This window comes from Dasypus novemcinctus, chromosome 6 (genome assembly GCF_030445035.2).
Source record: "Dasypus novemcinctus isolate mDasNov1 chromosome 6, mDasNov1.1.hap2, whole genome shotgun sequence".
Classification (NCBI taxonomy): domain Eukaryota; kingdom Metazoa; phylum Chordata; class Mammalia; order Cingulata; family Dasypodidae; genus Dasypus; species Dasypus novemcinctus.
The window spans coordinates 42030962-42056212 of NC_080678.1; the positions used below are offsets into that span (position 1 = coordinate 42030962).

The following is a 25251-nucleotide window of genomic DNA, read 5'->3' on the forward strand; positions in this document are numbered from 1 at the left end:
GTTTTTAATTTGCATTTCTTATTATGACTGTGGTTGAGCATATTTCCATATGTACTTTTAGTTAGTTCCTTTTCTGTGGAATGCCTGTTTGTCTTTTTAGTTTTGCCCATTTTATAATTAGTTGGTCTTTTTTAATATATATATAAATCTTTTTTTTATTAAAAATTTTTTTTCTCTCCTCTTCTGCCCCCCCCCCACCCAGTTGTCTGTTCTCTGTGTCTATTTGCTGTGTGTTCTTCTTTGTCTGCTTCTGTTGTTGTCAGCGGCACGGGAATCTGTGTTTCTTTTTTTTGTTGTGTCAGCTCTCCGTGTGTGTGGCACCATTCCTGGGGAGGCTAAACTTTCTTTCGCGCTGAGCGGCTCTCCTTACAGGGTGCACTACTTGTGCATGGGGCTCCCCTACGCAGGGACACCCCTGCGTGGAACGGCACTCCTTGCGCACATCAGCACTGCACGTGGGCCAGCTCCACACGTGTCAAGGAGGCCCAGGGTTTGAACCGTGGACCTCCCATGTGGTAGACGGATGCCCTAACCACTGGGCCAAGTCTTTTTCTTATTGATTTGTAGGAGCTCTTTAGATATTCATAAAATGCCTCTTTGGTATAAGACATGCAAATATTTTTCCCAGTTTGCTTTTTTTTAATGCCTTGCAGAAAATCTGATTTTTTTTAAAAATGTAGTTTATTTTAATCAACCTTTTTGTATGACTTTGAAAGTTTATGTTATACCTAGAAAATTTCTCATTTAAAAAAATACATATGAAATTTATTTTCGTGAAAGGTTCAGAGCCAGTGTTGTTTTTGTTTTCAAATATTTACCCAATCACCCCAACACTGTTTATTGAATAATCTTTGTTCCCATCAATTAAAATATTTTTAAACATGTTCTCATGTATATTTCTGTCTCTCTTTGGACTTTCTATTATATTCCATTGATTTGTATAAATATGAACCCATACTACACTTTGTTCTTTGTTTTTTACTTGTATTATGAAAATTTTCAAGTCTGTTCGAAAGTACACACTATTTTAATTATTCTGACTTGGTAGTTTTTTATATCTGGAAAGCCTACCCTCCCACCAAAAAATTACTCTTGTTTTTCAAAATTTGCCTGTCTAATCATGTATTATGCTTTGCACACTAACTTCAGAAAAGCTTGTCTAATTCCAAAAGAATTCTACTGGTGTCTTTATGGAGATTATTTTAAAATTATAAATTAATTTAGGAGATTATTATCTTGATTCCTTTTTATTTGTTCAAGTTTTCTTTCATGATCCTCGGTGCTTTAAAGTTTTCAGCATTCAGATCTTGCACATTTTTTTAGTTTATATCCAAGTATTTTCTCTTTCTCTTTGTGTTTGTTTTGTTTTTGCTGTTGTAAATAGAATCGTTTTACTTTATGTCATTTTACAGACTATTGTGTCTATGTATGAAGGTGTTTAATTTCAGAATATTAACTTTGTACCCAGCTACCTTAATGAATTCTTTTAGTTTGTAATTTTTTTTAGTTATTTTTCTCTAATTTCCTGGATATACAATTACATCATTTACAAATTATATATTTACTTCATTTTCAATTTTTGTACTTGAAGCTATGTATTTAAAGTGTTATTATAGAAATGCCTCTTGTGTAGGAGGGGCTCTTGGCAAATGTCATGGTACCATGGTACAAAGTCTAGGGTAGGCAGGAAACATTTGTGAGTAGAGCCATTGAATTGTATGATAACTGGATTTTTTGTTTGTTTGCTTCATATTTCTTTGCTTTCCTCTAGAGGTGAAATCTGGCAGCTATACAGTGTTACAAGTGGTGGAAGCCCTTGGGTAAGCGCCTCTGCCCTAGAATGCTTTTTCTTCAACCCTTCTTGTACACTCTGAAAATGTTACTGTTGTGCATTTCTGCTATCCTGAAGCAAAGCAGTCCTGAACTTGTCCTACCTAGAGCCGCGCCCCCCCACCCCACCCCCCACCCCCGCCTCCTTATCAGTACCTCAGGCTAAGTCGAAGTCTTCATTGTTCCTGGAAAAGTTCTGTGCCTCCTAACTGAGGCTCCTAAGAAAAAGTTTAGGAGCCCAGAGCCTTTAGGCCACATCAGCTCCTGGTTCAGCCCACAGGTTTGGGGTGAAGTAAATTGTTGAAGACCATCAACTGTTATTTAACTAGAGCTGAGATTCCTCCTGTGCTTCTTTAGGCCTAACCACCCCTGTGGAATTCTAGTTATCCTGGATCTGATTCATACAAGCTATGGGCTCTGCCCTGGGGGATTTGGGAGGAAACTGACCCTGCATCAGATTTCCACTAAAGGAAGTCTTGAGGAAGCACTTGAAGGATCAGTGTCATAAGTAGGTGTTCCAAATACTAGAGGAAGTATGTGCTTATGGTCTAATGCCTAGTTTCCTTATATTTCATACCTAGTAGGCCATTTAAATTGACAAGTCTTTTATTACCAAGATCATTAACTGTCACAGCCAGCATGTGCTCTGAAACAGAGAAAACTAGAAAATTGTGTGTGGGGGGGATCTAAGTCATTATTATGCATTTCTCTCACAGGTGATTCCACTTAGATTTGCTATTCACATTGCTGTAGCCTTGTCCCATTTTTTTTTTTAAGATTTATTTTTTATTTTTTTAAATTTATTTCTCTCCCCTTTCCCCTCCCCCCCCCCAGTTATCTGCTCTCTGTGTCCATTCACTATGTGTTTTTCTGTGACTGCTTCTATCCTTATCAGCAGCATTGGGAATCTATGTTTCTTTTTGTTGCGTCATCTTGTCGTGTCAGTTCTCCTTGTGTGTGGCACCATTCTTGGGCAGGCTGCACTTCCTTTCACGCAGGGCGGCTTTCCTTATGGGGCACACTACTTGCACATGGGGCTCCCCTACGCGGGGGACACCCCTTCGTGGCACGGCACTCCTTGCGCGCATCAGCACTGCGCATGGACCAGCTCCACACGGGTCAAGGAGGCCCCTGGTTTGAACCGTGGACCTCCCATGCGGTAGGCAGATGCCCTATCCATTGGGCCAAGTCCGCTTCCCGGCCCATTTTTTAAATAACCATTTTATGGAGACATAATTCATATACCCTAAAATTCATCATTTTAAAGTGTATAATTCAGTGACTTTTAGTATATTCATAGATTATCACCATAATCAATTTTAGGACATTTTCATTACCCCAAAAAGAAAACCCTTACCTATTAATAGTGATAACCCAGTTCCAGGCAACCACTAATCTACTTTCTGTCTCTATGGATTTGCTTATTCTGGCCTTTGTGTTTGTCTTCTTTCTTTTAAATTAATGTTTTCAAGGTTCATCCATGTTTACTTAATTTTTTTATTCCTGAATAATATTCCATTATATGAATATACTACATTTTGTTTATGCATTCATCAGTTGATGGACATTTGGGTTGTTTCCTCTTTTGGCTATTCTGAATATCGCTACTATGAACATTTGTGTGCTTTGGTCCATTTTTAAATGCTCAATTTTCTACCTCTTGAGTGGAGACCGTTCTACCAGTTCCTACAAATGATCTTATTTTTGCTCCATTAGTCCTAGTTTTATATATATATCCTTATCCTTGAAGGTTAATTCAACTGTTGGCCAGCTGTCCTCCAGAAATCTACTTCCTACTTGTTCCTGCTCAGATTCCTTCTAGTATGTTTAAGTATAATCTCTGTAGCACTATTTTGGAGGTAAATTAGCTCCTTGTTGCTTCCATCCAGTTTCTGCTGTATCAATAATCTTAAATTGTTAAAACCTTTATTCTGACCATTTTACTCTGTAACTCTCTGGTTATAAATTTTGTTTTTGTTTTTATTTTTCCCTAAGAACTTGGTGGTTGCGCTCAGCATTTTTTTATAGTGGTAATTTATGAAAGTTTATTCTTCTCCTCTTTTGGTAGAAACTACAGCTGCCAAACATTTTTGAAGTCCTGTAGGTAGCTGCTAAGCCCTATTTCAGAAGAATGTCACAGTCATTCAATGGAGGGAGAAAGAGTAAACACAGTGCCTGTTAGGTGTGCTTGGAGACAGAAACTTCTGTTGGCTGTGGTGTCTCATGTACCTCTGATGATGCCCAGTCATTCTGGGTATTGTGCTTTAAGGTTCTGTCCTTGCTGGTATCTGTACTGCCAAGTGCCTCATGAATACCTTCCTGGGCTGTTTTCAGTTCTTCAGTAGGGCTTAGCTGTGCTTCCATGTCCAGGGGCTGAGTGTGACTCATTGCAAAATATTTATTCCTTCAAAATTTGAATTGGTAATGGTAGGCTCTCTCTGTCCTGTATTCCCCAGGTCTTCTCTGGAGAATCCAGAACCCCGAACCCGGGCACGAGGAATCCAGCTTTTGTCACAGGTGCTACTCCAGTGTCACTCCTTGCTCCTGGAGAAGGAAGGTACTGGCATCACTAGTAGGAGTGTCTTCCTGGATTGCTGCACAAAGGCCTCCCATGTCTATTCAAGCCAACCTTATAGGGAGAGAGGGCTTAAGGTATCTGGGAACTACTAGCTCAAGATCCTTATTTCTTACTGGTATATGTGGCAGAAATGATTAGAATTCAGGTACAAGACACATGAATCTTAAATGGAGCCTTACACAGTTCCCCTCTCTGAAAAATGGACAAAATAGTGTTTCCTAGATGGAGAAGAAAAGTAATAACATAGGATAGTGCTTTGAAGTCCTAAGGAAAAACTGAACAGTTTATTTATCTTCTATAGCAGGAGTTAGGCAAACTACCATCTGTTTTTATAAATAAAGTTTTTTATTGGAACACAGCCACACCCTATTGCCCATGGCTGCCTTTATGTTATGGCATCAGAGTTCAGTAGGTGCAACAGAGACTGTATGTCCTGCAAGCCTAAAATATTTACTATCTGACCCTTTAAGAAAAATTATGCCAACCTTGATCTATAGAAAGACAGTTCTGGGATTGAGAATGAGTTTGACTGTGGATGTATATGCAATAAGAGATGTTCACCTGTTTTCCTGACTAAGACAAGGCAGCAACCACAAATGGGATGAGACCCTGACAGATAGGGGATATATCTCTTGGTGGAGGAGGAAATTGGAGTGAAGCCGAAGTAGGAATAACTCTTAAAAACTCAGGCAAGGAGCAAAGCTGGTGGGCCCTCCTTAAGCCTGGGTAAACTAATGGCTGAATCTGGTTTGTGCAGTGGTACACCTGATCCTCTTCTATGAGAACCGTCTAAAGGACCATCATCTTGTGATACCACCTGTCCTGCAGGGTTTGAAGGCACTCGTGAGTTCTTTTCTTCATTACATAACCATGTTCATGGTAGTCCTTATCCAGTTTGTTCTCACCTTGCCCTTAATGTGGGACTCTATTAGTGTCAGTCAGCTCTACTTCTGTTTATACTCTAGAGTGTGAAAGTACCCTCTGGGTTGAGAGAGTTGAGATTCAGAGACTGACTATAAGCAGCGGCAGAAAAATAATCAGCTTGTGAAAAGGGACCAAGTTTCTCACTGTTAACACATCTTCCTTAACCTGGGTGTTGTGTATCCCACTGTAGCTAATTAGACCTTTTAAGGTTGTGTCTTGGAGACTGTGGTTCACCTATCTTCTTCCCTCAGAGCCTGTGTGTGGCCTTGCCCCCAGGGCTGGCTGTTTCTGTACTTAAAGCCATCTTCCAGGAGGTACATGTACAGGTGAGTGGTAAGAGTCACACTGGTATTCCCCTCTATCTCCCACCCCTAACATACTTAGATTTGGATGACAAAAAATATTGTCTTCTATGTTCTGAACTCTCTGAAATCTTTTGACTTGTCTATACATTCCTTGCTATATATAAAGAGAGGAATGCATACAATTATGTCTGACCTGCGTCTTCCTACACCTAAAGGAAGTAAGACAGATTTTAGTTATTGGTCCTGTTGCTGTACTGCTGCACCAATAGCTGTATCCCTTCTCTGCAGTTCCTCTTAGGTTGATTTTATGCTAGTATAAAGAGGACTGTACACCCAAAGCAGGAAGTAGTTGTATTGACTGAGATATTTTTTGAGTACTTTCTTTATTTACTTCCTTTCTCTCCCACCCCCAAGTCCCTGCTACAGGTGGACCGACACACTGTCTACAGTATAATCACCAACTTCATGCAAACCCGGGAAGAAGGTAAGAGGCATAGATCTCGGGAAAATCTGAAAAATGAGCACATCAACTTTTTTTGCTTTCCTCATTAGTAGGGCTCTTTTAGTTTGGAGATTATGTAGAAGAGCCAAATAAGAAAGAATGGTAAAGAGAAATTTGAGGTCCACTCATTCCCCAGTGATGTAAAGGAAGAGTAGAATTTGTTTGAGCTGATGTTTAAAATTCTTAGCTCTAGAGGGGGGTGGGGGTGTATGGGGACCTCATATTTTTTTAATGTAACATTGAAAAAAAAAAAGACAAAATAAAAAAAATTCTTAGCTCTGTAGTAATATATATGTTGCTATACATCTCTCAGTGAGTACTTCTCTTAAGAGAAAAACAAAAAGGGTCTGCTCTGGGAAGCAGTAAAGGGAAGGCAGTGATAGAAGAGGAAGAGCACAGGCTAGGAAAAAGCCCAAGTTTTCTATCCTGTGGGACAGTGGTGACCCAGTTCTTTCCTCCCCAGAGCTGAAAGGTCTAGGAGCTGACTTCACCTTTGGCTTCATCCAAGTCATGGATGGGGAAAAGGATCCTCGTAATCTTCTGGTGGCCTTCCGCATCGTCCATGACCTCATCTCCAAGGATTATAGCTTGGGTATGAGGTGGTGGCATGAATTACCTAGTTGGGGCTTGTCAGATGAATGAAGCTTATGAGTCAGCCTGATTCTTTTTCTGCTCCCTTAGGACCCTTTGTGGAGGAGTTGTTTGAAGTGACATCCTGTTATTTCCCTATTGATTTTACCCCTGTAAGTAGCTCCTTTCTTTTTTCTTTTCTTCTTTTCTTTTCTTTTTTCTTTCCTTTTCTTTCCTTTCCTTTCCTTTTTCTTTTCCTTTCCTTCCTTTCTTCCCTTCCTTTCTTTCCTCCTCCCTTCATCATTCCCTTCCCCTGCTATGGAATATACCAGGGAACAAAATTAACACAATCTACCCTCATGAACTAACATTTCACTGGGAAGTGAAGAAACATTTGAGATTGGAGGAAGGGTTTAATTCAGCAGATATGCGGGGGCTCCTTAAACTCCTTAACAGTGTACTTAGTATAGAGGACTACAGAATTGTAAAATGTGGTTCCTATCCTCCAAGAATATCAGGTTGCACCTTTCATTTTTTAAAACAATTAAGTAACAATATGAGACTATGTGCCAAAATGAGCCATTCTGTGATTATTCAAAGAAAATAGAGTTCAGTTAAAGGAAAAGTGGGCAGAAACTGACTTCACAGACCAGATAGGATTTCAGTTAGTTTGTAGGGGAAATGTAGAATATGATTCTGAAGTTAGAGAGGACATCTCAGGCAATAGAAGCAAACTGACAAAATAAAGAAGGCACAGAAGCCCAGTATGTATAGGAAGTGTTTGCTCTGATACCCCTTAGCCCTTCCTCCCACTCTGCATCTTGATTTCCCTTGTACTTCCCAATGCTCAGATCTCATCACCATGTGTGTATGCATGGAGACGTGTACTGCAAGCATAAATAATTTAGAAGAAATGGAAGAAGTTATATCAAGGCACACCAGAAAACATGTAAATAATGTTTAAAGTTATCCCACTATCTTTGCCATAACGAATTCCTTACCAGCTTACTTCAATTGCCATTCATTTTGCTTCTCTCCTGAAATTCATTTCTCTTTCAGTCTGTATCATTTACTTATAACACAGAAGAATTTATGCCTATGAAATCTTGAAAGTTCCTGGTTAGCCTACCAGGTTTCTGTTTTTTGCTTTATTTGTTCGTAAAGATAATACATTCATATGATTCAAAATCCAAAAGGTACAAAGGGGTAAAAAAAATCTCCCTACCATAAAGTTTTCTCAATTATATCTGTATATTTAGAGTTATTTCATCAATTTATAAGCAAATGCTTTACAAAGAAATGATGGCATCTATACACTTCTTGTACTTTGTCTTTTTCATGTAACAGTTTATTGGGGGAAAAAAAATAAAATGGTAGAAAGTTTGTTAAAAAAAAAAAACAGAAAAAAAACCAAATACCGTTTATTGGAGAATGTTCCATACCAGAATATATATTTGCTTTTACATCTTTATAACTGAATAATATTCCTTTGTGTGAAAATATTTACATAAGTTCACCAGTCCTCTTTTGAGTAAGGATTGTTGCCAGTCTTTGCCATTGCAAGCCATGCTGCAAATTGCATACCTTGTATATGTGTCATTTCACATATAAATGTGCATAATGATAGGATAAATTCCTGAAGATGGAATTACTGTGTCAAAGAATGTATGCATTTATAATTTGGGAACAATATTAAATTTCTGAAAGGTAATAATGCAATGAGTGTGAGTCAGTATTCCTAAGGTAGATAAGTGTTCGGGTTTTTTGTTTTTGTTTTTTAAGATTTATTTATTCCCCCCCACTGTCCCATTGCTTGCACTTGCTGTCTGCTCTCTGTATCCGTTCACTGTGTGCTTTCTCTCTCTGCTCATCTTCTTGTCAGGAGGCACCAGAAACCGAACCTGGGACCTCCCATTTGGGAGAGAGGTGCTCAATCGCTTAAGCCACCTCAGCTCCCTGGTTTGTTATGTTTCTCATTGTTTTTCCTTTTTGTGTCTCCTTGTTGCATCATCATGTTGCATCAGCTTGCTGAGCCTGCCCTTCACACTAGCTCACTGTCTTGCTCATCTTCTCCAGGAGGCACTGGGAACTGAACCCAGACCTCCCATGTGGTAGGTTGGAGCACAATCACTTGAGCCATATCCATTTCCCAGATAAGTGTTTTTTACACCACTTTACTGCCACCATGCATTTTCCCTCCAGAGGCAGTTAGTGTAACTGGCTGTTTGTTATATTTTCCCAGAGTTATTCTAAGCAAAACAAGCTTATAGTTAATGATAAGAGAATTTCTCTTATTTAAGCAGATTTTTTTGTGTCATGCACCATAGTCTATGGGAAGCAGAGGCACTTGTCAAGGTGTTAATTAAAATGAGAGAGGGAAGCGGACTTGGCCCCAGTGGTTAGGGCGTCCTCATTTTGGGTAAACATTTTTTAGCATCCTGAAGAGAGTATATGAAAAGATAAATTTTTAAAACTTTTTGCAAGTCTGAAATATCTTTATTCCTTCCTTCTACTTACTGATAGTATGGGTATAAAATTTGAGATTGGAAATTCTTTCCTTCCAACATTTTGAAGGCATTGCTACATTTACATCTAGTTTCCAGTTGCTGTGGAGAAAGGATATATTTCTTTTAATTAGTAAACCTTTGTATTCACTATTTTTTTCCTCCTCTCTGGGACTTCTAAAACTATTTTTGTCCCCAGTATTTTGAAATTTCACAGCAGTGTATCTTAGTATGGGTTTATTATCATGAATTGTATTGAGTATTTGGTAGGCCCTATCAATCTGGACACTAATATCCTTCAGTCCTGTGAAATTTTCTTGAATTATTTCATTAATGATGTTTTCCCCCTTTGTTTTTTCTGCTCTTTATTTTTCGAACTCCTGTTAATTTTTTGTTAGACCTTTGGCTTTTTCTTTCCTATTTTCCTCCTCTATCTTTTTATTTCTTTCTAGGAAAATTCCACATTTTTATCTTTTCTGTCAGTGAGAGTCCAGCCTTGAAAACAGAAACTACTTTGGTATTGAAAACAGAAATACCAGGAAAGTGGTTTTTACAAGTGATGGAAATGCTGAGAAACCAGACCATATAGTAACCAGATATAATGAGACTATCCAGAGATTTTCAGTAACAGGAAGCCACTACCACCCCTAGGCTGATTGGCCAAAGGGAGGAGTTGGTGTTACTGGACCCTCAGACCTGAAGGTATCTGGCAAAAATTGAACCATAATGGGCCTAACAGTGGGAGTTGGAGCCATGGAAGAGATGCTGCCAATGCTGATGGTGCCAACCAAGTCAGAGGGATAAGAAGAAATGCCTTGGCTTTTCCCTTCCTACTGCCCTGCATTCTTCTATACACACCTCCCCTTGGCTGATCCCAGGCCAATATGGGAGCCTGGGAGATGCAGCCTACAGTGGTCAGTCCTCTGCAGTACAGGGCAAGGATAAGGAATGGATCTGAGGGCAGACATGCCCAGGACCATCTTCAGTAACCTCTTCTATAGATTTTTCTCATTTCTGTACTCATCTTCTGAATTTTCAAGAGCATTTTGTTGATCTCTAAATGTTCTTTTTTTATAGCATTATGTTCTTGCTTCATTCATGGAGTGACCACCTCCATATCTCTCTTGAAAATTTAATGATGTGTTATTTGTATATATATCTTCTTGTGTATTCCTTATTTTCTCCAAGTTTATTTCAATTTGTTTTGGTCTGTCTGTAGGTTAAAATCTTTCCTCAAGTATCTGGTCATCCTTGATAGTCTGCTCATGTTTCAAAGTGAGGAATATAAAGCTGAGAAGTTCTGAGTACATGGAATGGGATTGTTGACTCTTGAGTGTCACTGTAGAGTCATTTACACGGACAGTTTGGAGAATCCCCAAAGTATGTTCTTCTTGGGCTAGTCAGGCTTTTCCATAAAAAAACTTCAGATTTGCCTAGAGGAAGAGGTATGGCTGCAAGCAGTTTCAGCTAAAAGGGGCTGAACATCTCAGTACTCAGTATGTGTCCCTTAGTACCATGACCTTTTTTTTTTTTTGCTGTAGCACCAGACCCCAACTACACCTTTATCTCCAACACCAAAGACCTCTGTTTTACCCACTCCAGAGAATTAAACCTCTAGATTCTGCTACAGTTGGGAAGGAATCAAGAATATCAGGTTGGGAGCAGATATAGCTCAGTGGTTGAGCGCCTGCTTCCCACACACAGGGCCCTGGGTTCAATCCCCAGTACCTCCTAAATTTTAAAAAAAAGTTTGATTTTTTTTTCAGACTTATTTATTTTTCCCTTCCCACCCTTTAAGTTTTGCACTTGCTATGTCTGTTCATCTTCCTTGTTTCTTTAGGAGGCACCAGGGACTGAACCCAAGACCTCTGATATGGGAGGGAGGCACCTAATCACCTGAGGCACCTCTATTTCCTGCTTTGTTGTGTCTTTCAATGTTTTTTTCCTTGTGTCTCTTGTTGCATCATCTTGTGTCAGCTTGCCATGCCTGCCTGTCCAGCTCACTGTCTTGCTCTTCCTCTTTAGGAGGCACTGGGAACCTCTGTTTCCTGCTTTGTTGTGTCTCTCATTATGTTTTTCTTCTTGTGTCTCTTGTTGCATCAGCTTGCTATGCCTGCCCATCATACCAGCTTGCTGTCTTCTTTAAAGGGCACTGGGAAACGAACCAGGGATCTCCTTGTGGTAGGAAGAAGCTCAATCACTTGATCCACTTCCCAGATTGATTATATAGCCTCACTCCCAATCCCAAAAGTGCCTGGTACAGCTAGTTCCTAAGCCTTTTCAGGATTATGCAGTGTATATGAATAGTTATTCAGCTTTCCCCAAGCTTAAGGTTCCTTTCATTTCCAATTTTTGTTTAATTTATTTTTATTTATTTTTCCCCTCCCCTTATTGTTTGCACTCGCTGTCTGCTCTCTGTTTCTGCTCATCCTCTTTAGGAAGCATTGGGAACCAAACCCTGGACCTCCCATGTGGGAGGGAGGTACCCAATCATTTGAGCCACTTCCACTCTCTGCTTGTTGTCTCTCATTTTTTGTTTTCCTTGTTGCGTTATCTCTTTGCATCATCCTGTTGCATCAGTTCACCATCTTCTTAGGAGGCACTGGGAACTGAACCTGGGACATCCCATGTGGTAGGTGGGTGCCCACTGCTTGAGCAACATCTGCTTCCCATTTGCTTCTCACTTTCTAAAATTTTGTTACTAATAGTCTTAGAGTTTCCAGAGGGGGGAAATTCTGATATATGTTTTCAATCTGCCATTTTTAAGGCATCTTTTTTTAATTTTTTTAAGATTTATTTATTTACCTCTCCCCCCTCCCAACATTGTCTGCTCTCTGTGTCCATTTGCTGTATGTTGTTCTATGTCTGCTTGAATTCTCATTAGGTGGCTCTGGGAACCAATCCTGGGACCTTCCAGAGTGGGAGAAAGGTGATCATTCTCCTGTACCTCCTCAGCTCCCTGGTTTGCTAAGTCTCTTATTTTCTCTCCTCTGGGTCTCTTTTTTAGCATCATCTTGCTGTGTCAGCTCTCTGTGTTGGTTGTTGCTCCTGTGTGGGGCAATACTCTGCATGGTCCAAATTGCCGCACGGGCCAGCTTGCCTTCACCAGGAGGCCCTGGGTATCAAACCCAGGACCTCCTATATGGTAGACAGGAGCCCAATTGCTTGAGCCATATCTGTTTTCCCTTTAATGCATCTTGATGCAGAAACCAGGAATACTTACTATGCTTTTAGACCTTTGGTCTTCCTAGAAGGCTTATATTTGAAGGAGAATATTTTATATTACCAGAATTACAGCTTTTTATACAGGTGAAAACATAAAAATGTCCATCAAAGGGGGATTATATAAATTATGGTTCAATCACGTAATGAAATATTATCACCTACTAAAACTGTCATGGAAAAAAAAATGCTATTGAATAATATTTCTAATATATTAAGCAAAAAAATAGATTATTAACCATATTTACAAAACTATCCCACTTTTTAATATTTTATACGGAATTAGTATATAATAATAATACATATATACAGAGAAGACCCAAGGATTAAGGGGGCTTATCTCTGAGATGTTAGGTGGTATAATCAGATAAAAAAGAAATGCCCAAAAGATAAAAATCCCCAAGGAACACCTAAGAGCAAGCATGTCTACCTGCTGAGGCCTCACATTATTTTCTGCCAGATTGGGTATAACTATCACCCTGCAAAGTTGAAACCTGTGTTTCAAGGGTAGAGAGCTATACAAACCCATGGCCCATCTCCCTTTTCCAGCCACCTAATGATCCCCATGGTATCCAGAGAGAAGATCTGATCCTGAGTCTTCGAGCTGTGCTGGCTTCTACACCACGATTTGCTGAGGTGGGTCTAGCCAAGGTTAGGATATATATATATATCTTTAGCCCTAAGAAGGCTCTGCAGAACAGTGAAAGTATGGGGAAAAAGAAGGCCAAGGTATATGTTAAAATGAACCATCATGCGAGTGTCATCAGGCTTGTGGCAGTCAGACCTCTGAAGTAGAAAATTTTACCATTTCTTCCTTTAAAATAGTAATCCAATCCCTGTGGTGTTATCTTTTGAAATCCTATAGCTTTGCAAACTAGTTCATTTTCCAGTTTGGGGTCTGGTCACAATTTGGCAGGAAGGTTAGCTCAAAATCACAACTCCTGACATAGGTGTTGCTCCTTGATATAGCACCTGCCCCTGAGGACAGGTAGCATTAAGGACATGGCTGACCCCGGTGTGGCTACCCATCCCAGGTTTACATTTTTCTTCCTTTTTTCCCATAGTTCCTGCTGCCCCTTCTGATTGAGAAAGTGGATTCCGAGATGTTGAGTGCCAAGCTGGATTCTCTGCAGACACTGGTGAGTAATTTTTCTCTTCGCAGGATCCGGTTGCCTTTTCTTTTCCTTTTTTTTTAAACTTTTTATTTTGAAATACTTTGAAACTTACAAGACAGAATGCATACCCCACAGGAAGAACTCCAATATCCTCCCATCCCCCCAGATAACAAGATTCACCACTTTTACCATTTTTGCTACATTTGTTGTTTCATTCTTTCTCTCTATTTATCCATGTTTTCTGAACACTTTAGTGTAACTTGTTTATATCATGCTCCTTAAACACTTAATATTGCTATGTACATTTCCTAAGGAATAGGATATTCACTTATGCAAACCTCTTAAGTGCAGTTATCAAGTTCAAGAAATTTAACATTGATATAAGCTTACAGTCTACATTCCAACTTTTTAATCTCAATAATGTCCTTTTTTTAAAAGATGTATTTACTTTATTTTTCTTTATTTATCCCCCTTCCCCCAGATGGTTTGCTCATCTCTCTGCTTATTGTTTGCTTGCCTTCTCCAGGAGGCACTGGGAACTGAACCCAGGACCTCCCACATGAGAGGCAAGTGCCCAAGGGACTGAGCCACAACCACTCCCCCACAGGCTGCAGTATCTGCTGGCTTGTGGCCTCTGCTTGTTGCACCAGAAGGCACCATCTAGCTCCTTGAGGCAGCAGGTGGTGTCTGCTTGTCTTCTTTTAGGAGGCACCAGGACCCAAACCCAGGACCTCCCATGTGGTAGGCAGGTACCCAAGTGGTTGAGCCACAACCCTTTCCCCCAATAATGTCCTTTTGAGCCTTTTTTCCTCCCTTATATTAGATCACATCTAGTATTACATACTGCATTTAATTGTCATTTTCACTTTAGTTGCTCTTTTTTCTTAATTGTAGGAACATATATATAATATAAACTTTCCCAATTCAACTACTCCCAAACATACCATTCAGTGGGATTAATTATATTCATTATGTTGCAATACCCTCACCACCTTCCATTACTAAAACTTCCCTCTCTACCCAAACAGAACCCTATACCCATTCTGCATTAACTCCCTACTCCCCCTGCCCCCTATCCTGGTAACCTACACTCTACTTTCTGTCTCTCTGCACTTGCATATTCTTTGATATTTTCTTTGTAGTTACTATGGGGCTTAAATTTAACGTTTTAAATTAAGCAGTCATTTGCTTTGACACTAACTTAATTTCAATAGCATATAAAAACCATGTTCCTATACCCGTTTTCCCCCTGCCTTTATATAATTCTTGTCACAAATTGCATGTTTATACATTAGGAGTCCAAAACCACTAATGTAGCCCTTCATTTTCTGCATATGCTTGTAAGAATTAGAGTTATGAATTAAAAATATGGTATTTCTGGCATTTATTTTTACCTGTGTCCTTCCCCTTACCCTTATCTTTATGTCTTCATTGTGGCTTCAGTCTGTTGTCTAGTGTTCTTGCCTTTCAACCTTCAGAATTCCCCTTAGCATCACGTGTAAGGCCAGTCTAGTGGTTAGGAACTCCCTCAGTTTTTGTTTATCTGGGAATGTCTTAATCTCTCCTTTTTGAAAGAAAGTTTTGCCATATATAGAATTCTTGGCAATTTTTTTGCTTTGAGCTCTTTAAATGTATCTTCCCTCTGCCTTCTTTTTTAAAGATTTATTTATTTATTTATTTATCTCTCTCCCCTTCCCCCGCCCCACCCCAGTTGTCTGTTCTCTGTGTCTATTTGCTGCGTCTTCTTTGTCTGCTTCTGTTGTTGTCAGCGGCATGGGAATCTGTGTTTCTTTTTGTTGTGTCATTCTTGTTGCGTCAGCTCTCCGTGTGTGCGGCACCATTCCTGGGCAGGCTGCACTTTCTTTCGCGCTGGGCAGCTTTCTTTATGGGGCGCACTCCTTGCACGTGGGGCTCCCCTACGTGGGGGACACCCCTGCGTGGCAGGTACTCCTTGTGCGCATCAGCACTGCGCATGGGCCAGCTCCACACAGGTCTAGGAGGCCCGGGGTTTGAACCGCAGACCTCCCATATGGTAGACAGACACCCTAACCACTGGGCCAAGTCCACCGCCCCCAGTGCCTTCTTGACTCTGTGGTTTCCAATGAAATATTGATATTGAACCTAATTGAGGCTCCCTTGTACATGACATGTTGCTTCTCTCTTGTGGCTTTCAAAATTCTCTTTTTTATCTTTGGCATTTGACAGTTTGGTCAAATATAATAGTGTGGATTTATTTGGCCTTATCCTGTTTGGAGTTTGTTGAGCATCTTGGATATTATATGCCTGTCTTTTAATTAAATTTGAGGAATTTTTAGCCATTATTTTTTTAATATTCTCTCTGCTCCTTTCTCTTTCCCTTCTCCTTTTGGGACTCTCACAATGCATATATTGGTACACTATACCATGTCCCACAGATTCCTCAGGCTGTTTTTACTTTTCTTCATTCTTTCCTCCTCCTGCTTCTCAGACTGGATAATTTCAATTGTGTTATCTTCAAGTTAACTGATTCTTTCTTCTGCCAGCTCCAATCTGCTACTGAACCGGGACTAGGGACTTGCACTGGGAGCGCAGGCCAGCTCTGTGCCAAGCTGGTGAGGGGAAGGAAAGGGCCAGACGGAGTTCTATGAGATCCTAGCACTTCTTTGTTTTTTTAGATGGTACTGGGGATTGAACCCAGGACACATGGGAAGCAGCTGCTCAACCACTGGGCTATATCCACTCCCCAATGAGAGTTGGTTTTTTCATTCATTTGTTTTGTTTTTAGGAGGTACTGGGGATCAAACCGAGTATATACATGGGAAGCAGGTGCTTAATCACTTAAGCTATATTCACTCCCAATCCTAGCACATTTAAGTTGTCTTTTTCTTGATTCAGCACCTACCCTGTTAAGTAATCCTTTAACTATTTTCTGGAGCCTTAAGAAAGATGTTTCTGGCCATTTCCTGCAGGATTTTCAAATCTTTTAAGGGGCATGGAACCCTGAAGCTTCTCACTCTGCCATCTTGATCAGATGGGGTTTCCAGCTGTCTTTTGGCAAGTTAGGGGTGCAAAAGGGTTTATAGATCTTTAGAGAGCCAGGGAACAATTCAGTAGACCTTAAGGGATACCCAGGGTCTGAGCCTACATAGTAACCTAAAACTCCCAGCTGCATATTTTCTTGTCCTGTAATAACTAAGTGGTAACTGAGGGAAGGCTGACTGGATTCCCTCTGTATGCTTATTTATCAGTCAGGTTGCGCTCCTATTTTTTGTGCCCTTAGGTAGGACTGTTATGCAATACTACTGATGGTTCTGCAAAGAGCCAGGCTCCTTCAGGTACCATCATTCTGAGAGGCCTACATATCCTAGGAAGTCTGAGCATGTAGATAGCTGATTCCTATCGTTTCTGTGGCAGAATGCTTGCTGTGCTGTATATGGACAGAAGGAACTGAAGGAATTCCTTCCCAGCCTTTGGACTTCTATCCGCAGAGAGGTGAGTGTTACTTAGACAGAATCACTGTTAACTCCCAATTCTCTGGTGTAAAGGAAAATAATACTCTGTTCTTTTCCACCTGTTTTCCCCAAGGCCATGGTACTGTGCCTGACCATTCAGCATGTAAGCAAGGGGACATAATTCTAGTTGAAGGAGAAGGGAGTGAGTCCCTATGTGAGGGTCAGGTGCCTGGTGATAGCACTTGATCACCTTTGTAAAACATCTACTTCCTGTCCTTCCCTGATAAGGAGCATAGGTCATGGTGCCATGCTGAATAGAAGGAAACAGGAAGAGATTTAGAATAGAGGATCCCAGCAGCCACTGCTCAAAGTTGGCATTCTGTTTCTCAAAAAGCATGTGTATCTGTCATAGTGGTACTATGGACCTGGTGCCAATACACCAGACAAGGAAAAAATTCATTTGGGGGATTAATTTCCATTTCCGTGCTCTAAAGAATCTCATCCCTCCAAGGAAATAGGCAGCTCATGGGTGGGGCATCATCTGGTGCAGGCTCACCTCAGTAGCCATGGGATCCCTCCCCGACAGGTGTTCCAGACGGCAAGTGAGCGGGTGGAGGCAGAGGGCCTGGCAGCCCTCCACTCCCTGACTGCGTGTTTGTCTCGTTCTGTGCTGAGGGCTGATGCTGAGGACCTCCTTGACTCCTTTCTTAGCAACATCCTACAGGGTAATGGGGCCATGGCAGCCAGAAAGGGGAGTAAGCACAATAGAGATAAAATTCCTTAAGTGCCAGCCTTTATATATCATATATAGCCCTGACATGGTCAGTGATTTGGGAGTTGCAGCTCTACTTTGAATTGAAAACCATCTTAGTAGTAACTGCTCACAAACTGTCCCAAGTGTCCAGTGTCCAACTTTTATAGATTTGCAGATGATCAGGCAATATTCAGCCTACTCCCCAGGTCTGTGATATGCTGCCTCTCTAGACTGCAGGCACCATCTGTGTGAACCGGACATGAAACTCGTGTGGCCTAGTGCCAAGCTATTGCAGGCAGCTGCAGGTGCATCTGCCCGGGCCTGTGACCACATCACTAGCAACGTACTGCCCTTGCTGCTGGAACAGTTTCACAAGCACAGTCAGGTAAGGGAGCGGAATCTTTTGGTGAAGTGGTGGGACCTATGTGCTAGACGGGAGTTCTTTAACCAGAGATCCATGAGCTTGAATTTAAAACATTATTCTTGTGGAGATGTGTTGGTATAGGTGTTAAATAATATACAGTATAGTTTAGTAAGGGGTCCATGGTTCCATGGAACCAAAAAGGTTAAGAACCCCTGTGCTAGTATCTCTTTCTCATATGGGCCCAAGCTCAACACTTAGAGCTCTAAGTGTGGAGTCTGAACCTAGATAATACGTTTTCAGTTTTGCTCCCATTTGCTGCTCTTCACTTGTTCACTTTTTCCATGATTCACTCTTACATAAAAGAATCACTCTTCCCACTTCCAGAGTAGAAGGATTGAAATCTTTAAAAATATTATTTGACTCAAGTTACCTCTTTTTCTTTTTTTGAGATTTATTTTTTTTTAATTTTTAAAAATTTGTTTCTCTCCCCTCCCCACCCCCACCCCAGTTGTCTTCTCTGTGTTCATTTGCTGTGTGTTCTTCTTTTGTCCCCTTCTGTTGTCAGCGGCTCGGGAATCTGTGTTTCTTTTTGTTGTGTCATCTTGTTGTGTCAGCTCTCCGTGTGTGCGGCGCCATTCTTGGGCAGGCTGCACTTTCTTTCACGCTGGGTGGCTCTCCTTACGGGGCGCACTCCTTGCGTGTGGGGCTCCCCTATGCGGGGGACACTCCTGCGTGGCATGGCACTCCTTGCGCGCATCAGCACTGCGCATGGGCCAGCTCCACACGGGTCAAGGAGGCCCGGGATTTGAACCGCAGACCTCCCATGTGGTAGACAGACGCCCTAACCACTGGGCCAAGTCTGCTTCCCTCAATTTACCTCTTAAAACACTACAGAGCAACCAGAGGAGGACAATCCTTGAAATGATCCTGGGCTTCTTGAAGCTGCAGCAGAAATGGGGCTATGAAGATAAAGGTGAGGTCACTTCAATTGTGGTAACCTGGATTCAACACTGTGGCCCTATAAAGGAAAGCAGGGCAAGAAGCACTAAGGAAAAGTAGTCTAGAAAAGTGGTCCTGTTGTCTGAGATTATAGCACAAGAAAACACTTGATGCGTTTTTTAATGTAACATTCTTTGTGATCTATTAACTTTAATTTTTAAAAGTGTTAAAAAAAATGAAAGAAAAAAAAATTTGATGAGCAAGACCTCTTGATTTTTTCCCAGTGGGCTTCTGGGACTCAATGGATTAAGGTCTTTAAATCTTCCTCCAACTTGTCTTTTCATCACTGCTGAGTCAGGGTTATGGAATATAAGGGCTTCCCTCTAACCTGGACTCTTTTTCTTCCTAGATGAAAGACCTTTGAGTGGCTTCAAGGACCAGCTGTGCTCATTGGTACTCATGGCCATGACAGACCCCAGCACCCAGCTGCAGCTTGTTGGCATCCGTACACTCACAGTCTTGGGTGCCCAGCCAGGTACAATTTGAAGGGGAAGAGAAGATTAAGGGTATTGGTCTCTTCTTTGTAATGTTCCATTTTAAATGAAGGGTAGTCTTAATTTCCTGGTTCTTGCTACAAGTCCAGATGATTTGGGATTTCTAATAGGACTTTTTAAATGGGTTGTAGTGGCTGCAGGGGAAAAAAGATGAGGTTCATGTTCCCTTCTAACTACAGATCTCCTATCTTCTGGAGACTTGGAGCTGGCAGTGGGTCACCTCTACAGACTGAGCTTCCTGGAGGAGGATTCCCAGAGTTGGTGAGACTCTAAAGCAGCTAGATACAACAAGCTCTTCCCTACCTCTGTACTGGCAGCAAGAGAACCAGCAAGGACCAGGGCCCTGTGCTTCTGACCCTTGGCTCTCCTTAGGGGAGGTGGGCCCCGTGTTGTCTCTGACTGCTCACTGGGTAGAGAGATGTGGGACTCCTCTCCTCTCTCCTTGGGCATTAAGAAGCCCTGTCCAACTCAGTGGCATAGGTACTTGAGTCCTCTTCAGCAAGGCGGCCTCAGGGCCCCACACTCCTGAATCTGCCTAATGGTAGAGCTGGCAAGAGAACAGTGGACCAAGGCTCAGCTAATGCTCATCTTCCCTGTCTCCCCAGCAGGGTGGCAGCAATGGAAGCATCAGGAACCCTGGCCACTCTCTATCCTGTGGCCTTCAGCAACCACCTAGTGCCAAAGCTGGCTGAGGAACTGCATATAGGTATGTATATCTTATCTTCTGTAGCCTGCCCCTTCCCATGAAGGCTTTGGGGCCTTCATGTTTGCTATATCACACAGTGTCCTGTGCTGCTTTCAGGGGAATCAGATTTGGCTAGAGGGGATAGGCCTACCAAATGCTCACGGCACCTGCGCTGTCTGCAAGCCTTATCAGCTGTATCAACACATCCCAGCATTGTCAAGGAGACTCTGCCGCTGCTGTTGCGGCATCTCTGGCAGATGAACAAAGGTAACTACCAGGAATAAAACCCAAGGAGGTGGGAACGGGTATGGCATAAGCAGTTGCGCTTCCACCTCCCACATGAGAGGTCCCAGGTTTGATTCCTAGTGTCTCCTAAGAAAACAAAAACAAGCAAAACAAATGAAAAAAAAACCAACAACTCAGGGAAGCTGATGTGGCTCAGTGGGCTCAGTGGTTGAGTGCTGGCTTCCCAGCTTCCCACATACGAGGTCCCAGGATCAATATCCAGCCCCCAAAACCTAAAAAAAAGGGAGGGGGGAGCAGATGTGGCTCAAGTGGTTGAGCTCCTGCCTACCACACAGGAGGTCCTGGGTTTGGTTTCTGATTCCTCTGGAAAAGATGAGCAAGACAACAGGCTGGCATGATAAGCTGATAAAACAAGATGACGCAACAAGGAGACAAAGAGGAAACACAATGAGAGAGACAACCAAGCAGGGAGCGGAAGTGGCTCAAGCGATTGAGGACCACTGTCCCACATAGAAGGTCCCAGGTTCAGTTCCTGGTGCTTCCTAAAGAGAAAACGAGCAGACAGAGAGAGTACACAGCAATGGACACAGACAGCAGATAGCAAGCGCAAATAATGGAGGGGGGCAGTAAATAAAATAAAATCTTAAAAAAAAAAAACTCAAGGGGGCAGGTGCCGAAGACTGAATGGGGAGCAGAAGTCAGTTCTGAAATTGATGATGTAAAGCAGTGGTTCTGTTTGTGGCTATACATAAAAGAGTCACGTGGGGAAATTTTTGAAAGTACTCATCATGGGACTCCGACCAGTTGAATCAGTCCCTAAGGAGGGATGGGACTTGAGCATCAGTAATTTTTTAAGAGTGACCAGTTGACTTGAATGTGGAGTCATAATTGAGAATCAGCAGTAAGGCCTTGCTACTCAAAATATGGTCCATTAGCCAACCAGATGGGCATCATTTGGGAGCTTGTTAGAATTAAGTTTCTCAGTCCCCACTGATCAGCAATTGCGTTTTAATAGGATCTCCAGGTTACATTTATGCACTCTCAAATTTGAGAACCATTGCTCCAAGGCAAAAGTTAACAGCAGCTGTTACTACTTTGAAGCTATGCATGATCACACAGCCCTCGCCAACCTAAGCACCCTGCTTCTTTGACTACCCAGCCCCAGTATAGGAGATCCAAGTCCACAATAGCTGATCTGATACCTCTTAATGTTACAGAAAAAACACTATCCTTTAAGTGTGATCTGGGTTTAATTCCTAACTTTGCACTGACGGGAAAAGCCGCTGATAACTTCATTAAATCTCCATGTCCTCTATGAAATGGGAGAAATGATACTTCTAGAGTTGTGAAAAATAAATGAGAGAATGCTATGTGAATACCTGCCTTATGGACCTTGGAACGGAGCAGATATCAACTCTGATACCGGAACAGATTAAAAAAAAATAGACAATAAAATTACCTGGCTCTTAATAAAGAGACTCTATCTCATTGGTCATTTGATTGTTTTTCTCCTCTTCTGTATCGAAATAGCTGGAAGAGTTTTAAAGAAAACCTTATAGAGAACACTGGCTTTCTCACCACACAGGGATTATGGCTACAGGATCCAGTGAAGTTATTGCTATCTGTCATAGCCTCCAGCAGGTAGCAGAAAAATGCCAGGAGGACCCTGAGAGCTGCTGGTATTTCCATCAGACAGCCATACCTTGTCTACTTGCTTTAGCTGTGCAGGCTTCCATGCCAGGTAACTTCCACCTGTCTTCCTCCTCTACCCTCCCCCTCCCCCTGGGAATTCTGCTTTCAGCTAGTATTGAATAGAATTGGTTCCCTCTGGGTATCACTGGTACTGCATATTGTACCATCAGGTTTATTTTGAATCCTTTGTCCCTAGAATGAGATTTCACTTTGGATTGCTACATGACCAATGGTAGGAACCAAAATTTACTGGTGTTAACACTCAGAAGGATGCACACTTTCCCTTTGACCTCTATATAATTAGTTATTATGGAGTCAAGTAGACCTGGTTGGGTTTCCTCATCAACTCTAACACTGGCTAACTTAGGCATATATTTCGCCTTTCTAAACCTCATCTTCCTCACTTGTAAGATTAGGCTTAAGAGGAATGTTTATTTTACAAGTTAGTTGGTAAGAATTAAATGAGATAATGCATAGTGTCTGGCAACACGCCAAGTGCTCACTATGTTATAGCTGGTGTAAATAATAACCCATAAACATAAACCCATGTTATTTTAGGTCCTTGAAAAGACCATTACAATATTAACTATCTTGTTTTCTACTATGGCCTACTCTAAGGACTGAACACAAAGTTTAGAAAAGCTCTCTGTGGCCCCAGGATAGAACACACCTGTTTCTTCTTGCTGGTTCTCAGGACGAAAGCATGACTGGAAGGCAGACCAAAAACTACTACTTTTGTGACTGGAATCCAGCCCAAGTCATAATGATGGCAGGACCTAATCATTTGGCTCTCCAAAAGAACATTGTGACTCCCTGTGTTTGTGTGTTGGTTTGTTTTGTTTCTGCAGAGAAGGAGCCTTCAGTTCTGAGAAAAGTGCTATTGGAGGATGAGGTCTTGGCTGCCATGGTGTCCATCATTGGCACTGCCACCACCCACCTGAGCCCTGAGTAAGTAGAATCATAGATGTGGCTTGGTCCCAGCGAGGGTAGCATTCTCAGGAAGCAGCAGGAAATAGCTGCCTTCTGAACTGTCTTTTTATCTAGATTTAAATGTGTAGGCAGTTATTTGTTTTGTAAATTTTACTGGCAATGTAAGTAAGAGAAAGGGGCTTTCAGGACCATAAGGCTCTTGAGAGTGGGTGAGCCTGGGCCAGTGGGTCTTACTGCAGATTCACCTGTGAAGCACTTAAAAAAACAGACATTATTTTGATTTCTCACTAGATTGTAAACTCTAGGAGAGTAAGGACTTGACCTATCTGGTTCACTGCTGCATTGCCAGGGCCTAAAACAAGAATAGTTCTTGGCCTGTGATATGTGCTGAATTAATATTTATTCAAAGTTTGAATTACCATGCCCTGGCACAGTGTCTAATGCTAACCTCAGGTTGAAGAACCCTCCTTTGGAGGTGAGGTTCCTTAATAATATCTAGTGTTCTGCCCTCAGCTTAGCTGCCCAGAGTGTCACCCACATTGTGCCCCTCTTCCTGGATGGCAACGTCTCCTTTCTGCCAGAAAACAGCTTCCCATGCAGATTCCAGCCATTCCAGGTAAGGGTCTGATGATCAAAGCAGGAGAATCTGGCAACTTAATTCCTTCAAATCTGTTTATTTAAAGCTAATCTGGGATGGGCATAGGGGCAGACAAGCCTATTGCAGGCAAGACAGGCTTGCTAAGGTTCTTCTTCCTTTATAGGATGGCTCCTCAGGGCAGAGACGGCTAATTGCACTACTTATGGCCTTTGTCTGCTCCCTGCCACGGAATGTAAGTAAGCACAACATTTTGGGAGCTCCTTGTTCAAACCCGACAGGGAAAAGTGGATCCCAGGTGACCTCTGGGCTGAAATTTACCACAGGTCAAACTGAACTTTTACTTTCTCCACTGGAGAACTTAGCTTTCATCCATCTTGGCCACTGCTGCTGCTTTCTGTTGGGTATCTCTTGGCATTCAAGTGGTCTCTGGGTCTATTACATGACCAGGTTTTCTGTAGGTAGAAATCCCTCAGCTGAACCAACTCATGCGGGAGCTTCTAGAGCTGAGCTGCTGCCACAGCTGCCCCTTCTCCTCCACTGCTGCTGCCAAGTGTTTTGCAGGACTCCTCAACAAGCACCCTGCAGGTACTGGGGATGCAAGTGGAGCTTAAGGGCAAGAACATGGGTTGGGAGCCACTGTGAATCAACTTGAGATGAAATCTTAAAGCTCAGTCCTCATTCTCTTTAAAGGAGAGCTTGCTGATAACATAATAGGTCTTCTACTGCTCAAGTTTTTCTTGGGATCAGAGTTAAGATCAGAGTTTGGGTAAAGCATTGCAGGCATAAAATGGTGTGTGGAGGACAGGGGTGTCCAAGCAGAATGTTCTATCTAGTTCTGCCATCCTACTCCCTGCAGCAGAGCTGTTATGGACACTTCTTTGTTGAAAGTAGACATCCCTTTCTTTTTACTGCCAACACCTTACATTATGAGAATACCAGGCTTCCATACTGGTGTCCTAGAGCTAAATAGGCAGAGTCCACAGGCAAAGTGATACTATAGCTTCTCCAGGAGAGGAGCTCTGCATTTAAATGATGTTTATCTTTTGTTGTTAAAGGAGAAATATGTAGCCTGTGCTTCATCACTTCTCCATTTTAGGGCAGCAGCTGGATGAATTTCTACAGCTGGCTATGGACAAAGTGGAGGCTGGCCTGGGCTCTAGGTCCTATCGCATTCAGGCCTTCACATTGCTTCTCTGGGTAAGGAGTCAGAATAGATTCTGGTCAGAGAGAAGGAAATTATGTCTTTAAATAAAATGTATCTATTTGACCTTGAACCATAAGCATATCCTTCTCAGGGTTCTAGGGTTTCAGTGTTGGGCCCTAACTGCTCACTCACTTTCTCGCTCTTTTTCTCTCTGCTTACAGGTGACAAAAGCCCTAGTGCTCAGATATCATCCTCTCAGCACCTGCCTTACAGAAAGGGTAAGTCCTTTCTGGAGACAGGAAGACCTAGGACCTAACCAGGAACTTCCCTGTTGATCCTATTTCTTTCCAGCCATGACTCCCAT

General features: G+C 41.9%; 1 protein-coding gene across 5 annotated transcripts in view; it reads left to right on the forward strand.

The window, feature by feature from the left end:
- The window catches only part of MMS19 (MMS19 homolog, cytosolic iron-sulfur assembly component), a 47230-nt gene that overhangs the window by 20029 nt on the left and 1950 nt on the right, over nt 1-25251 (forward strand). The window contains exons 2-25 of one of the 5 annotated variants that reach the window (XM_004456987.4): nt 1772-1820; nt 4287-4387; nt 5166-5251; nt 5584-5658; nt 6052-6121; nt 6603-6731; nt 6821-6882; nt 12985-13071; nt 13500-13574; nt 16944-17021; nt 17568-17706; nt 17966-18120; nt 18994-19072; nt 19448-19573; nt 19772-19853; nt 20198-20298; nt 20395-20544; nt 22109-22264; nt 23064-23163; nt 23659-23761; nt 23907-23975; nt 24202-24328; nt 24840-24940; nt 25109-25165. In XM_004456987.4, the coding sequence (XP_004457044.2) occupies nt 1772-1820; nt 4287-4387; nt 5166-5251; nt 5584-5658; nt 6052-6121; nt 6603-6731; nt 6821-6882; nt 12985-13071; nt 13500-13574; nt 16944-17021; nt 17568-17706; nt 17966-18120; nt 18994-19072; nt 19448-19573; nt 19772-19853; nt 20198-20298; nt 20395-20544; nt 22109-22264; nt 23064-23163; nt 23659-23761; nt 23907-23975; nt 24202-24328; nt 24840-24940; nt 25109-25165 (2357 nt within the window). The remainder of the gene's footprint in view (nt 1-1771; nt 1821-4286; nt 4388-5165; nt 5252-5583; nt 5659-6051; nt 6122-6602; nt 6732-6820; nt 6883-12984; nt 13072-13499; nt 13575-16943; nt 17022-17567; nt 17707-17965; nt 18121-18993; nt 19073-19447; nt 19574-19771; nt 19854-20197; nt 20299-20394; nt 20545-22108; nt 22265-23063; nt 23164-23658; nt 23762-23906; nt 23976-24201; nt 24329-24839; nt 24941-25108; nt 25166-25251) is intronic. The other 4 variants (XM_023588355.2, XM_023588356.2, XM_023588357.3 and 1 more) reach the window with 4 other exon arrangements.